The sequence below is a fragment of the Puntigrus tetrazona genome, chromosome 11, assembly GCF_018831695.1.
Source record: "Puntigrus tetrazona isolate hp1 chromosome 11, ASM1883169v1, whole genome shotgun sequence".
Taxonomy (NCBI): domain Eukaryota; kingdom Metazoa; phylum Chordata; class Actinopteri; order Cypriniformes; family Cyprinidae; genus Puntigrus; species Puntigrus tetrazona.
In genome coordinates, this window is record NC_056709.1 from 7772126 (window position 1) to 7788755 (window position 16630).

Here is a 16630-nt window from a genome sequence, read left to right on the forward strand (position 1 = left end):
ATGGAAAATTGACGGGCTAGTCGCAGTACGGCTCTGAGCATATTAGAGACTGATGTCTCTTCATGACAAAAAAAAAGCCCATTAAATCAGAATCCACGTTCAACACAACTCGTATTCACTGTAATCGCCTGCGGGGAATCTCATAATGAACACGTTTGATTCTTCATTTCGATGGCTGCTGTTTTATGTTTTTAATTTTAGCCTATAACGTTTCTTTTCCAAAGCAGAGTAAAAAAAATCTCACCTCTCCTAGTTTGCCCAACTTCACGTAGGTCTCCAGTTTCCCGAAGCCGATGTCCGACTGGAAAACAATGGAATAAAGTGTCTTCGGTTTGTTGACAGCATTTATGAATAGTTTTAGAAGCTGTAAGCAGTGCATGGACGTCAACATATGTGAATAAGCACAGTTGTTAGGCTTGCTAGTAATATTAAACGTAAACGGCTGTGTAGCAGAAGGACAAGTTATAAAAAACATATTCTGTGAATGCGATCAGTTCTTTGAAAACATGTAAAGGTGTTGTACATCGTCAAGTTTTATTTGCGTGGCAGCAGCAGCATAATTGTTTTATAGAAATTGACCTCGGAGAGAAGAATGTGTGGAGAAGACATTTATGATAATGTTTTTTATGACGGCGGTTCTTGCCGTAATGCTGCGAAGGCTGCTTATGTTGCTTTATTTATGACGTGTACGCTTTTTTATTAGTATTTTTTTTCAGTGCTGAGCCTGTTTTTGTACGTGCAGAAGAAACGCAGAAAGAAATTACAGACATGCGCATTCAGTGTGCAAACCTGTTGTGCATGTTGTGGTGCAGTACCGAAAGCAATATAGTCTGACAGTAGTTGAAGCCTAGAGTCTAATGATCAGGTTCTAGAAGTAAAAATACCATTAGTTGAATAGTAGACCTACTCTGAGCTACAAGGTTATTAATCAGTGTTATATGCTTCTGTTGAAAACATCAGCCAGCATTATTTTAATAAATTGCATTCAGAAGCAGTGAAAACTACACTTCCCATGATTCTGCAGAGATATTTCGGCCAATCAGAGAGCTATAAAAGATGTACAGTCAGTGCACTCTCAAACTCTTATGTGTACTGTATGCATATGCATTTTTTGCAATAGATTTAAATTTCTTAACTTTGAAATCAATACTTTTAATTTTCCAGAGTTTTGTTTCTTTTTTGTCAAATTTTTTAGATACTTTTTTTGCTTTAAATTAAAGTTTGTTGCGATTAACCTCATAACTGGTTGCTTTGATTCGTGCCTTATAGCTCTAAACCTCCATTGTTCCCCCTTTTTTTTCTCGCAATTGCGAAGTTATATCAAGCAATATATAACTCGTATTTATGACTTTCTTTTACACAATTCCGAAGAAAAAAAGTCAGAATTGCGAGATAAAAAAACAAAGCTACCATTCATTTTTTTTTTACTCGGTGCTGCAAACGATCTTCCATAGTTTAAGATTAACAGAAATTTAATGGGTAATGCCTAAAATTTTGTCAGAATTTGTCGGCATACAGATAAGTTTGCTTTTCTAGCAGTTTTGTTGAGATATTAATATCATCTTTATAAATGTTTTTTTTATTGTAGCTATTCAATTATAAAGATTGGCAGCTAGGAATTGAAACGGGTATTGCAATTCAGGCCCGGAATCTGCCCGAAAAAGACATTTCAGAGTAGAATTACTGGCTATAGAATTATTTTTCAGAGAAACAGCATTGTAAACATGACATGTTTCCTAAATATCTAAAATAAATATTATGCTATTTTTTGTCTTTAGAAGAGCCAAAAACGTATATGCGCAGCATATAAGTTTCGAGTGGTTTAGTCTGTACTCATCAGTGTGTACTTCCACCATGTTATGTCCTTGTTTTGATTGCTAACTGACCGTCGAAGCGAGTTCAATTCGGTTACTAACCAGCGAGGCTCTTCTGGACATGCGGCTGAGAGGTTTGCACGGCGGAGGGCTTTCCATCTGCAGCTTCTTCAGAAACTCTGGCGGCAGACGAATATCCATGGGCAGAGACATCCTCTTAGTTACATCCTGCACGCACATCAAAGAGCTGTCAGCTATTAGCGTTCAGCTAGCACACATATGAAAACACAGCACGTCAAGGTGAATATGACAGCTTTCTCCACCGCGCAACACAACTCTACGCCTATAGGCAGAGCTGACTATTCTTACCATGACGAACTCGGCATGACAATGAGAAAACCTGTCACTTTTCTCCAGTACGAAGAATCTCACTCAATAAAGGATTCTGGCGTAATCTTAACACGCCGAGGCAGGGTAGGACAAAATATCGCATCTTAAGACGAGCTGAAGTATAACCAACAATCTTCTTGCATTTAAGAAGCTGTGATGGAGTCCGTAACTCGATTCATCGCCTTGGTTAGGAGAGGGGGGGAATCTTATGCGCTCTGAAAAATGAGAGCGTTCCCTGTGATTCCTAACGCTCTGCCTTGTGGCTGAGTTTGTACGGTCGTGCAATAAAACTAGCCAGCGATTCTCAATAAAACCAGGGAATAAAAAGTCATCGGCGCTCTCCCGTCATGCCTGTGGGAATAAAATAAGGGTGCACGGAGCAGATAAAAGGGTTGCGAGAGCAGAAAGAAGCCGTCGGATTTGAAAATGGGAGAGGGCATTCATTCCAATTTTCCTCCTCTAGATTCATGGCCACTGAATAAGAAAGCTGACAGCCGAGGCAAAGAACACTCCGAATGTGGAGTCTGCCTTTTGTGGCGCCGGACTAACTTACCTGGTAATACTTCCACTCCATTTAATGATGGACTCCATCTTTCTTGTGCACCTCCAGTGGAGGCGTTCCTATCTTACAGATACGGAATCGCACGGATGATTACGGTGGAAGAGAGGAGGAAAATGGGGAAGCTGATCAAGGCAAGCTTCTGATTAGTCCTGTTGTCATTCAGCAATCAACTCGGCATGGTATATTTTGAATTTGCTTATATATGACAGACACTATATATGCACCCACCACGATTTCTGGTATAATTCAGATAGAATGAGAAAAAAGCGGACTATTTGCCAAAGTCTTTAGCATGGAGAAGGATGAGATGACTCACCTCCATGGAGAAACGGCGGTGCTGGACTTTGTTGCGGTACTGCAGTTGGGTGGGAGATTGAGCCTGGCTGTCTGGAGCCACTGGACTGGGCTGCAGGCTGTGTAAACCCAGACTATTGGGCACCACACCTGTAGGAAGCAAATGCAGACAAATACAGATTATTCTGATATCCATAGCTCTCACTTCACTGTAACAGAAAGGATGTTCACTGGAACGTGCTTGACACAAATGACGATTAATTGAATAAATATGGATATTTTCAGAAGAAAAAAAAAGCCACCCAAATTATATTACTGAAATATCACTGAAATATAATGAATATTATTTAAAATAAACATGTTAAAATGAATAATAATAATAATACAAAATAATGTAGTTATAACACTTCTTTTATAAGTTATATCAATTAAGCAATTGTCCTAGTATTGTCTTGTGAAATAATTTACCTTATTTTAGTTTGGCCACAGTAACAAAATGTCTGCAGCGTTTTATTGTTGCGATGTACAGAATATGATTATTTTGTCAACACTGTAAGGATTTTCTGTCTGATTCTGTCTGAGGTTCAATAGATGGAGCTGATAGTCAGAAACCATCCTGTAGCTTCAACTCATTTAATATTTATGATAAACATTTGACAGTATTCTTGTATCTTAGGGTATTGAGTGATAGACAAGGAAAAGCACATTTTGTGAGCGAATGGAAGAAGGGGGTGAGCGTAAGCGATTATTTCTGAACATGCTGTACCATAAAAGAAAAAAACAGTTGCTTCACATATACAGTAAACCGTATTTTATTTTTTATTTTTTCAGTTCTTTACACTCAAAGCCACTCAAAGTTTTAGCGATTCCGCAGTTCTTCGTTATTTGTTGCTCCTATTATTCCTCGATGCTCGATGTTAACTGCATTCTTTAGGCCATAAAAGTGGTCTGAAGAGCCTCAACAATCTCTTGTGCCCCTCTCGAGCCCAAGTCGCCCCACCTCTTCTCTGATTAGCCCGCTAACTCAATAACCGTGAGGTCAGCTTTGGCATATGCTGATGACGGCATCATTAATCAAGCCCACCGCAGTTAGCAGAGCGATCGCAATTATCGCGCCGAGTTTCATGCATTTATGATGTGGCTATCTAAGTGCATGTCAATCCAGCCACCCCAATTAATAACGTCTGTGTCAACAGACTGTCAGCACAAATCCAATTACGCCCCTATACGGCACGTCTGAAAGGGACCCGCCGACGCCACGGCTGACCCCCTTTGCAAACGCACGGCAGATGCCCACGGCAGCCTGGCATTATCACTGCCAAACCGTGTTTTCGGAGGTGAGAACGAAAATCAAAATGGCTTTTCTGCTCCATCAGTTCAATTTGGACGAGGGGGCTTGAAGGGCCTCCGGAGGCGTCGGGGTGGGAGCCCCCGGTCCATTTCACAGCGCCGTGGCGGCATAATTGAGATCCACCTCATTATTGGGCCGAGCCCGGTGCTGAATGAGAATTGCCTGCCAGGCTCATCCGTTCTCATTTATGCTGGTCTCATCCTCTTCGGACCGCACAAGTGAACTCTTTATTGGAGCCTTTTAGGCGGGAACGCCGAGAAATGTCACATCTGGCAGAGACGGCCGGTCGACGCGGTCACATTACCCATGGCTGTCTTTATTCTATCCGAGATGATCATGACAGCTGTTTTGGTTGTCCCTGTTATGACTCTAAATATTGGGGCTTAGTTGCCAGTATCAATCAATCATTTTTGAATCAATCTTCATTCTTAAATAACAAGGTTGTTCTCTGAAAGCCCATTAACACTAAAAACAATAACCATTAATAGAACTGTATCAGCATCTACAGTAGTTGTGCAACGGATCACACAGTTCGGATCATACAACAGATTTTGAGTCACGGATTGGGTAATTTTTCAGATTAAAAAAAAAAGAAAGTTGGCTTTTCATCTATTACTAACAAGCTTATTTTAAGGATTTCTGTACCCCAGCAGAAGCTACTAGCTTAACTGCTAAAGTCAGTAAATACAACAAGAACAACTGCATAAATTACAAGCATATCATTTAATGGTCTGAATTTGCATTGCAATATTACCTCTATGATGGTTGAATTTAACAGTTAATCTGCATATCAGGTGTGTGCTGAACCTTCGGGATTGGTCACGGGTCATCTACGATCTGTTGTACCCCTAATCTACATCATCATGGTGTAAAATTCTGTTTATTAATACATTTATGTCAGCTGTCGCTTTAATTGTGCATTATGTCATGTTGCCAGTTGCCAGTGGTTGAAATGGGTACTGCAGTCCAAATTCAAAATAGTGATTCTCGTATCCCTCTTTCTCAGACTTTATATTTTCGCTGGTTGCCAGATTGAGGAGCATGCAACAGGAATGAGTGCCATTCAAAAAGGAATGGGACGAGCCTTACACTATAAGTTCATTTCCACATTATCGCATTATTGGCAGTGGCTATTTACGCTAACTGCCCACCAACATGTGATTGGGCTAGTCATCGTAACAAAAGATGGTCATTTGATATCAGCTCTAGGGGAGCAGATGGTAAAACGTGTGGCGGTCTTATTTTGACGCAATGGACCTGGGTTTGAATCCGACAAATTCTTTTCCCTTTTTAAATTCACTTAATCACATTAGAAAAGCATTTATTTTTATAATGAAAAAGTTGAAAATGAAGTATTGGTTAGGATTACGGTAGGTGTAGCGAGAGCTTTGTGTCAACCAAGGCATTTATTTAATGATTTAAATTTACAATACATTGCATTCTGCATTCAGAAGGTGATGGTGTATGTGTATATATATATATATATATATATATATATATATCAATTTAATTGATATTGAATATTATCATATTATCAAGAACTTGTGAATTTGAATCAAATGCCCTACTGAATCTACGAATGATTCGGAGTCACCATGCAGTCGCCCAACCAATACGACATTTGAATTCCTCGTGGTGCGCACAGGTTAATATCGACGGCTCTAATCTCACTTGGCATTTGCTGTTGTCCTGCGTTTGTGCAGGGATCAGAATCCTTCCCTGTCGTCAGGCCAGAGGGGTATTAGAGTCCTGACCCCAGAGCGCGTGTCCATGACAGGGTCAGAAATTGGATCTGAACTGCTTGAGCGACTCGGGCCCCCACCAAACATCAAAGCCCATCTCATCTGATCCGGGCAGGCACACAAACTGACCTCCAACATCACACTCTCACTGTACCTCTCCGCTCGGGCTAACAGCGACGTGATGAAAGGTAAGGATGACCACCTGCATCGACTCGCTTTCCCAGACTGTCACAACGCACAGTCACTGGTTTCTGTACTGTCTAACAAAGAGGAGAGATGTGAAGCTTTCAAAATCATCAAAGTTGCATGAGAGTGTGAAACATCCAATTGTGCCGACGGAGGGAGAGACATGACTCTCAGGTCATAGATGTGAAATGACAAAGGCTGGGACAGATGCTCACGCTTTGCTTTTTATGAAGGCACCTTGTGAGAAGGAATATCCGCACTGTTTTTAAATGTAGTATCACTAAACTTTGGATGTCAAAATATGATATAGTCCATGTTTTGCCTAGAATATAGTTGTTAGATCTAAATGTGAGTTATATACTATAAGCAGTCTTCCCTTTATATTGTTCATTCAAGGCTGATTCATTAAACTGGAACATGCCCGAACATAAGAGGCAGGATTTATTGCTGGAATCACTTACAGCCAAACATAGCCGGTCATATCCAGTCACATGGCTATGGAGGCAGTGTCTCTTCTCACGTGACTTTTTCTCATTCATTCTCAATCACCCCACCAAACTCACCGCCAGCTTTAAGGCGTCTGTTAAAACTCTAAGGGAAGCGAGAAAGCTATTCAGACTCCAACTATTGGACGATGTTTCTTTAAAAAAATAAGCGATTTACACACGTTACAGTTTGTACTGCTGATATTGTTTTATTTTTGTACTACTATTTTTTTAATTAGCAGTAGGAAGAAGGAATGATGTTCATTCTATTTATGAACAGTTTCCACGTATTATTAACAATTCTTGATAGTATTGTATTCACCATGGTAACTGTTGTTTCCATGACCCAAAATACCATGTTTTTTTATTACTTTGTCATTTTGTATATGTTTAAATGACTGTGGTGTCTTATACCAACTTAATTGTATTACTTTAGTCATATTCGTACCTTATTATTACATTATTCTTACCTTAATATTTGTCAAATTAATTTTCTTTGTTTTTTAAACTGTGGGTCCCAAGGCCAAACCAATTGACAACCACTGTTTTTTATACAGGCTAAACCATATAGTTACATTTTTTCCATGTTATTGAGGTGTTATGTTTGTGGGTTTAACTGTGTTTATCACTACTTAAATGTATGTTACTATGGGAGACCAATGCTTAATAATCAAAATCTCTCATTAGAACATGCAGCAATTAAGATTGCAGCAATTTTTTTTTTCTAGTTATATATTTATTTTGAAAAGGATAATGAATGGCCTAGTTTCTTTAACTTTTACTTTGGTGCAAAATGTTAGATTTAACTTTTAAAGAAATAAAGATTTAGCATTTATCATCTTAATCATCAACATCGACTGATATGAAAAAAATGAGAGTGGTAATAATTTTGGATCGCCCAACCCTACACATTTAAGGGTTTGTAACAATTCAGTCGGTGAATAAACAAATAAATAAATACCGGTAGAGCATAACAAGTAGCCTTTGGATTCTATGTAATACTAAAAATCATATAGTCAGTGGCTACCAGAAGCTGTTTGGTTTTCGACATTCTTCCAAATATCTTCTTTTGTGTTCAACGAATTCTCTGATTTTTTTTGCATGGGATTGAATAAATAATGACGGAATTGTCCCCCAAGTCAATTCAGTTTGTACTCGAGAAAACACGTAGCTACCTACATGTTGGACGTCTGACATTGTCACTGTTCAAGAAAAGCTATGACATAACTAATAATAGTCACTGTCCCGGTGAAGGACAAGATGTCGTTAAACGAAACGGCTAAACAGTCACTTTGAGTATAAATAAAATGAATAGCGGACAGATTCTCCTTTTTTACTCACAGTTTCATTTGTTGTAGTCTTTCATGCCTCCTCTCATTCTCTTTTTAAAACCCTTTCTAGGTGCACAAAAGATCACTAATGCTCCTTTATGTCAATGACAGCCTTGAAAGCAGGAGTAGGCCTCGCTGGGTGATCAAAAGCCGTCTCGCTCCCTCCCTCTCTGTACATAATGAGACTAAGGCTTCAGCCCGTTCCCTTCTTTATTTGGTGAACCCGAGTATCCCCATTAACATGGCGAATTGCGAGGATGAATCACAGATTCTGTTCAGTGATATTTGATGTTTCAGGTAATAAGGGTGGGTTAGCGCTTGCATATTCAAAGGCTATCATACTCTGGTAATTTGTTTTTTCAGTGGAAGATCATTAGTAATAGGATTATAACTGCAAAGTGCACCCTCAAGGCTCTTCACTTTCTCAGCAATAGCGTCCCTCAACACGTCGTATCAATGCATTTAAGTAGATGTTTCCTAATGTGCACTCGGTAACGTGATTTCTGATTGGAGGACGCCAAAGGCCTCAACCAATCACGGGTCTTCTTTACATTTTTGGAGTCAGTGGAGAGTAGATATCTCAAAGTAAAAGTCTAATTTGTTTTCTTCATTCAGAAAACGATTTTAAGCGATAAGTACAGGCCACCGGTGAGATCTGTGGGTTTTAAGCGGTGATTGATTTTTCTGTAGCGATTTCGACTTCATGAGGCACGTTTAAAAACTGAATGCACTTTGAAGAATTAAACGTATATGTAACTGATGAGATATCGACCAATCAGAAAAGAAGCTGTTACCATAGAAACAAAGAGCTGAGGAGTGGTATCCGTAAACATAATCATAATGAACAGCATATTATGTAATCACTGTTAAAACCTGTACATATTTTGCAAGATTTTGTAATATTTTGTCTCTGGCTTTTTTTTTTTTTTTGTTTAAATTTTGTTACTTATAGTAAAAGTACAGGAATAGTATCTTTAACTAAAATTACAAAAATGTTTTAAACTCTTTGTTGTTAAAGCAAATCGATTTTTTTTTTTCAATCGATCGAAAAAATATCTATCTATCTGTATATTTTATATATATATATATATATATATATATATATATATATATATATATATATATATATATATATATATGTATATGTGTGTGTGTGTGTATATATTTATATTTTTTTATTACACAGATTTAAAATGAAAAAAACAACTTAAGGTACTTCAAGTGAATTATGAATGAAAATTAAAACTGAATGAAATATAAAATATGAATGAATCAGTTTTACACATTTGTAAAATAAGCTAAAATAAATCAGCTTTTAAGTTTAGATGAAATGGGATTGATTTCAGAGCTTGATTTGTTCATGGCATTGGGGATATTTTTGCTTGTGGGAAAAAGTGTGAGGTCACTGTTGCATATTACATACACGTGTTGTGTTTGCACAAACTGGGTTTCAAGCTCCCATGAATTGTGAGATACTGTATAGAGCGTACTTCAGCATTTTCATGGCCTTTGTCTACCATCAATTTAGTGGTACCTCACAACTTTTCTCTCTCACTCTGAAACGTTTTTCGATTCCCCTAGCAATCACACACAGCCGGCTTTTTTTTCCCTCCTCTATTGTTCGGCAGCATGAATCTCAACTTGTCTCTGATGTTTAAATGCATGCTGCCATTTAATTGCTTGTTGCTATGACAACGCAGACTGTTAACAAAGGCAGTGTCGGGATCCGGATAACAAGAGATAGCTATTCTGTCTCTCAGGTAGCCATCTGATTCATCAATATTTATATCACATCCTGCTTTTCAGCAGATCTGAAATTCAATACCAGGTCCCCCACACAGCCTTAGATGTTTGTTCTCTCTTTCTCACTCTCACTCGCTCTTTCTCTATCGTTCTCATATTGATTTAATTGCATTTTATGTTCACACCTGGCCTAGGAATGCAGCGGGGGATGGTTTTGCCCAAACAAGACGGGTAAATGTTTTGCTATCCTTGATTTGTTAAGAGAGACGTAAATGTCCCCTAGCCCACATATGCTAATTTAAAAAACAGGCAAAGAGTGGAAAACTGAGAGAATGACTAGTGAGAGGAGCGTTGGAGGGCTGGTTGGTGTTGCGTTTCAGTAAACATCAAGAGAGTGAAGGTTAAAGGAGTAGTTCAGCCAAAAAAATGAAAATTCTGTCCTTATTTACTCACTCTCTTGTCATTCCAAGCGTGTAGGACTTACTTTCATCTGTGAAAGCGAGAAGAAAACTTCTTGTTGACTTGTGTAGTGTAATTAGGAGAATGAAGCAGAAGTAGAACATGTGACTCTATATTACATGCAGTGCAAGGGAATTGAGAAAAAATACAGTACCAGCCATAAATCTGATTTTTACTGACCATGAACTGTATGTATATTATTGCATTAAAAAAGAGGCATCATAAATCAAGGAAAGACATATATATAAATATATATATATATATATTAGGGCTGGTAACAGATAAAAAATTGTAATCGAATTAATTAAATGAGGTAGAGGTTAATTAATCGCACATCAAATTTGCCACAATGAACAATGACATCAAAGTAGAGCGAGAGCGATCAGAGGAACCTTATCGGGAACACTGGATATTAAGACTCGTATGGCTTAATATTACGTAAATTTTGTCCCTTGCAGCAGCAGTACTAGTAGTAGTACACTGTAAAATAGTTGTTTCAACTTGAAATAATCTGTTACCTCACTGAATAAAAATGTTTTTGTTTGGTTAACTAAAATATTCCAGTCACTTAAGTAACTTAAAATTTCAAGTTGACTAGTGCGGTAACAAGTTATTTCAAGTTGAAACAACTATTTTTATTTTATTTGTGTACTCCTACTACTACAGCTGTTGCTGCTGATACACGAATTAATAAAACCTAACCAGATCAAAAAAGAAATCAGTGATGATTTGGTTCTCGAGTTTTGAAGTATTGGTGTTTTATACATAAAGCTATCACACGGCTTCATATTTGGACTTTAGTTCATAAGTCATACGCCCTACTTTCATGGTGCTTTATGGTGTTTTTCTGTCTTTTATGGTTTATTGCACCACGTTCACCCATTTTGTCCAGATACGTGTATATTTATTCATGCATCCACGCATTTGAATTGAATAATGCTTCTAATAAAATATGTTACTCTTGTCTTGACAGTCTGTTCCCTGTTCAAACTAGTGCAATTGATTCAAAAAGTGAAATCTGTTTAATTTCCGGTACATGCTGATCACAATCAATCACATACATGAATATTTTTTCCCCTACATTAAAAAAACTATTACAGCAAATAAGTAAATCATTGAATGGACATTACCAAAAAAATGATTTTAGAAGCCAGTGCATTGTTTTATTTAAGTGATAAATGTCTGTACCTTCTGCGCTGTGTTCTTTCTGCTTTCACTTTTTCCTGCTGAGAGTCTTAAAGCGACAGTACCGCTTTTCACGCAAATCAGCGTAATCTCAATGCAGATTCCGCAAATGATTGCATGTAAACAATATTATGTTAGATCTGAATGACCATTATACGCTCTAATGTATTACTGCACTATAACAACGTATGAATTTATTAAACGGGCTTGGCGTTCAGTTTCATTATAATTCAGCAGCCGGCGAATGAAACCGTTATATATAACACTTTCAAACCCGGCACAAAGGCACGGCGAACGAGCGAGGGAGAAGAAGAGGGCGGCGGTGGGCCTTGGTTTCCTTCATTTGCAGATATGAAAAGCGAGGCCCTATCCGGGCTCATCATTTAAATATCACAGTGGAAGCGAGCTCTTTGATCTCCTCTGTGGTAATTGGGGTCGTAGCAGGAGAGTCATTTTCTGCTCTTTCTCTTTCTGGTCCTCTCGCCGCTCTATCTGAGAGATTTTCCTCTCCAGGAAATCCAGCCGCAATCTGGACTCCCCACCAATCTTTCATATCCTTCATCTACCTACTGTACGTGTCGAATCACATCCCGGCCTTCTCTAGCGACAAAATCCAGATGCGGCGCGAGGGTTTCAGGCAAATAGCTTGCGGGGCGAGCAAATACGAGGGGATGCGCTCAGGAGATTTGTCTCCGCTTCTTTTTTGAGGTGTCCGGTTTCGAGGAGGGATTGCGTAAGCTGTGAATCTTTGAGATGAAAGCGGAAGAGGGTTGAGCGGTTTAATTTTTCCTTCTAATTTTTAATAATGGCTTTAATATTTTTAGCTTCGCTGCTTTAAAAGGGTGCATTTATAAACGCGGAGAGGGTTTTCGCATTCAGACAACATGCTGTTATGCTGTCAGCATGGTAAAGGCGCTCCATAAAGTTGCTTCTCTAAATTCCTCTGTTCTAAAGCACCGCTGTTGCTGCTTTTGTAGCAAATCCACCGTCTACAGCAATATATTTCAAGACTTAATACTGTGTTTTGTGTAGTTTTGGACAATAAAGGTTGTAGCTTATGCAGTAGTTCTCTAAGCCATATATTTGTTGTTTGTCACATACTCCTTTTTATATTCGGTTGGTGCTACATATAAATAGATTTTAGGTTTTAATAGGTTTTGTTCAGTCATTAAAAACAAATTAAATATAGTCAATAATAAAATTCATAGTCAATTCATAGATATGTAATATATAGATGCATTATACATTTTGTAATAACATTGTGTGTGTGTATATATATATATATATATATATATATATATATATATATATATATATATATATATATATATATATATATATATATATATATATACATATATACATACATATATATATATATATATATATATATATATATATATATATATATATATATATATATATATATATATATATATAACATAATAAAAATGCTAAATATAAAAATTATTTGTGATATATAAAAATATTTTAATATTTATAAACACATATTATATTTAATATTATTCTGTAATGTATGTACTAAATATTAACTAAATATTAACTAAATAACACATTTATTAGACCACCTGTCATAATGAAGAGAAAAAAACAATATTTTATGAATCTGTCAAAAATGTGTTTAAAACTAAAAATCAATGATTTATCATTTAAATCCTAATATATTTGGAAAATAACAAACTCAAACAATAAAACATTCTTTATTCACGCATAACAACAACAACAACAACAAAACTTCTATATAGTTTTTATTTTATATGGTTTCCTTTGGCCTTGATAACAGCCTTCATTCTTGCTGGCATTGTTTTTGTGTACTTTTCCACAATCTCTGTTATCATTTGACTTATAAAAATCATTTTTTAGTTGATCCCAAATACTTGCTTTTGAATAAACTTTTGTTTGGTCTATCTTTGAATCCATTAAATCTCAACAATAATTATATTTTGCATTAGAAACACTACTGTGATTAAAGAGGCTTACACATACTGGTGTGGATTAACTATTACAGAACAAGAACATTTATTTTGGTAATCACCAATACGGTTATTTTAGGGCAGCTGAGTAAGTCTCTTATCCAACGCTCTTTATGCTGTATTTATTTTTGACACATTTATCATCATGTCTGTGATTGTTCTCTTTGACTCATTGAATGGTGCTTATTCGCGAATGTTTTATGTGATATTCCAATGTTGCGCGTAAGTTAAATTCACAACTTTGGATGGAAACCTGCTGTTGGATGAAATATTGAAGTAAAAAAACAGAAGCGAAGCCCTGTAGTTTGACCCTTTGCGCTGTCTCCACAGAGTCTGTGAAGAGGTCAAAAGGAATAATAGATACGCCTGACAACAATACGTATACAGCTAACCGTTTGAAACCATCAGTTTCCAGCACTCCGTCCTGAAATGGCTTTCTGTGCATCGGGACCTGTGCTAGTATTTGCGCTTGCCCTGCCGGTCGACCCTGGATGTCGGGAGTATGTGTGTGTCCTATTTCTTAGAGGCCTCAGGGCTCAGACGGCCCTCTGCCCGGACCACATTCTCCCATTGGGCTTCAGCAGAGTCTGTCTGCACATCTAAACACACGTATCAGGTCTATTAAGAACCTTGCTACATCTCAGTGAACTTCCAAGAGCTCAAACCTCCCTTGAGGAATTGTATCGGAGGCTTATATCTATATCAAAGCTATCCCATAAGTCCCATGGGGGCATAAAACTGCTGGTGAACCAGTAGCTGCTGTGAGAACATGAATTGGTTTTTTTTTTTGGTTTTTTTGATATTCCAATAGTGATGTGATATGGCTAGGCAACCAGATAATGAACATCCCTAACATCCATCGTCATTTACTCCTATTTGTCGTTCCGAATTTGTACACTGTTAAACATAAAAGGTCTTTATTGGCATCAATGGTTGAAGGAACATTCAAGACGTTTCTTTGGAGCAGGTTTTCCTACTAAGAAAAATGGTTCTTTTAATAATTTTTTTACGTTGAGATGTGTTTATTTTGTTTTATTGTGGCTTGCTTCCTTTTTATTTTTCGTTATGTTGCGACGTGTTTCGACTGTTGCAGCTTCCATTGTGTTGTGCTAATTTCACTGTGTTGCGGCTCGTTTCGTTTATGTCGCGAAGATTTCGAGGTGTTGTGCAATATTAGGAAACTGTACAGATCGGTTCAGACATGGCCTTGCAACAAGGTCATGTGTGTTGCAATGACGTGAGGGTGAGTAAAAGATGATATAATTAGAACTCCTTTCATTAAAGGAAACGAAACATTTGTCTTTGCTTTCTTTCCAGGCCTAACTTCCTTTTTTTTTTCAAGTAGACATTCCCTGTTCGGAGACGAAAGCTCTCAACACATTAATAATGCAGAGAAATCGAGCTGTCATTGAAACAAAGGTGGCTCAATGGTTGAGGTGAATCACTGATAAGCCGTGTAGCTGTGCCCTTGTGGGCTTGAATCTTTCTCTGGGGTGGTGATTAAAGATCTGGGCTAGTAACTGAAAGGTTTGTAGGTTTGAACCACGGGAGAACGCTTGTAAAACTAATGTTACTGTTAACCTAGCCAGTGATATTTTACTTCATTATGGGGTTACAGGTGAACCACACATTCAGCTGTTTATACAGAATTGATTTTAGTGTCCAGTTAAAAGTAGATCCTTAGATATTAGGAAGATTGTGTGTCATAAGGCTTTGACCCGCTGGACTGTAATTGATTATGCAGAAAACTATTAGCACTAATCATTTACAAAGTAATAAAAGAACTTGGAAGACTAAAGACTAAAGATACTTTCATATGACTGCTATCAGGGCTTCAGGGCTTCCCCATATATATCTCATATATATATATATATATATATATATATATATATAATGCAATGCTTTTTGGACAACAAAAGTCACTTAACGATGAGTTTAAGATTTGTTATTATTTTTTGTGGAAGCAGTGGTAGTGTTTTTTTTCCTAATTATCTGATTAAACTTAAATAGAAATTTTATTAGAAATTTACAAGACATTAATAATTGTACAAAGGCTTTCTGTCATTATTGATCAGTTTGATGCGCCCTGAAATTATTTGAAAATTTAAAATTATTTGACCAAATTTGAATGATTGATCAATTTGCTTTTAATTTCACTTATTACTTTTATACGGTTCCTTTATAATAATAGTTTAAAAAAATAAGTTAAATAGAGTTATGCACGCAGTTAAATTTGCCCCAAACTTTTTAACCTCACAGTTTTGTGCTCTGTTTTGTAACTGTTTTACTTTATTGCTCCACAGAATTCATGGGAAACATGAGTTTTGTGAAAGGCCCTGAAGTCGTTTTTGGTCTAGTTATTTTCCTCCTGACGCGTGCGCTTGAATATAAGCTATTTGATGTGCACCTGAACACCTGGTTCCTTGTTGTGGTCTTCGTATGATTGTTTTGATTCGTACCTCTGAGCGAAACCATCCAGACACTGCAGTCCTTGCCGTTTTTCATCGGAAATGAGCGCACTCTTTATTCATGCCTAGCCAGAGGGCCACACGGACAGCTGGTGGTTATTTTGATGGCTGTCTCTAAATGAGATGCCTCTCCTTTCAGTTCTGCCCAACACACATTGCATTCATCCATTGCAAAATAAACTACTCAATGAGATTTAGTGTGTGTGTGTGGGTGTGGGTGTTTCTGGGTTTGTAATTATGTTCGAACCCTCCAAGGAATCTGTCGAAAAGCCATTTTGTAAGCATTATCATTAAATATAGCTTACATCTTTGTGGTAATCGAGAAGCACTTGTTAACCAAAGGACTGGGCTAACATTTGGATGATGGCTCCATCATGGGCGCCTCTCCATGGAGAATGACTCTGTTGCATTTCGATCAGCGATACATCACACATATAATGAGATAATAGGGGTAGACATACTGGCAAGGAGAAAACATGAGGTCTGACTCCCTAACGTGACTTGGATCGGTTTCTTCGACATTAACCTTGCGGTAATTGAGTTCTAATAATCTTAGGTATATGGGCGAGTAAATTGGAACGAAGCGTTCCATTTCTCAAGGCGTTTTCATCGCTTTTTCCATCCGA

The 16630-nt window shown here is 37.4% G+C and overlaps 1 protein-coding gene across 4 annotated transcripts in view; it reads right to left on the reverse strand.

Annotated features, from left to right (window-relative positions):
* cdk18 (cyclin dependent kinase 18) overlaps window positions 1-16630 on the reverse strand; it is a 75713-nt gene that overhangs the window by 17600 nt on the left and 41483 nt on the right. For 2 of the 4 annotated variants that reach the window (XM_043251400.1, XM_043251399.1), the window contains exons 3-5: window positions 3083-3210; window positions 1917-2042; window positions 245-301 (exon numbers count right to left, since the gene is read on the reverse strand). In XM_043251400.1, coding sequence (XP_043107335.1) covers window positions 245-301; window positions 1917-2042; window positions 3083-3210 — 311 coding nt within the window. Of the gene's footprint in view, window positions 1-244; window positions 302-1916; window positions 2043-3082; window positions 3211-10351; window positions 10389-11545; window positions 11586-16630 lie in introns of those variants that run through there. The other 2 variants (XM_043251403.1, XM_043251401.1) reach the window with 2 other exon arrangements.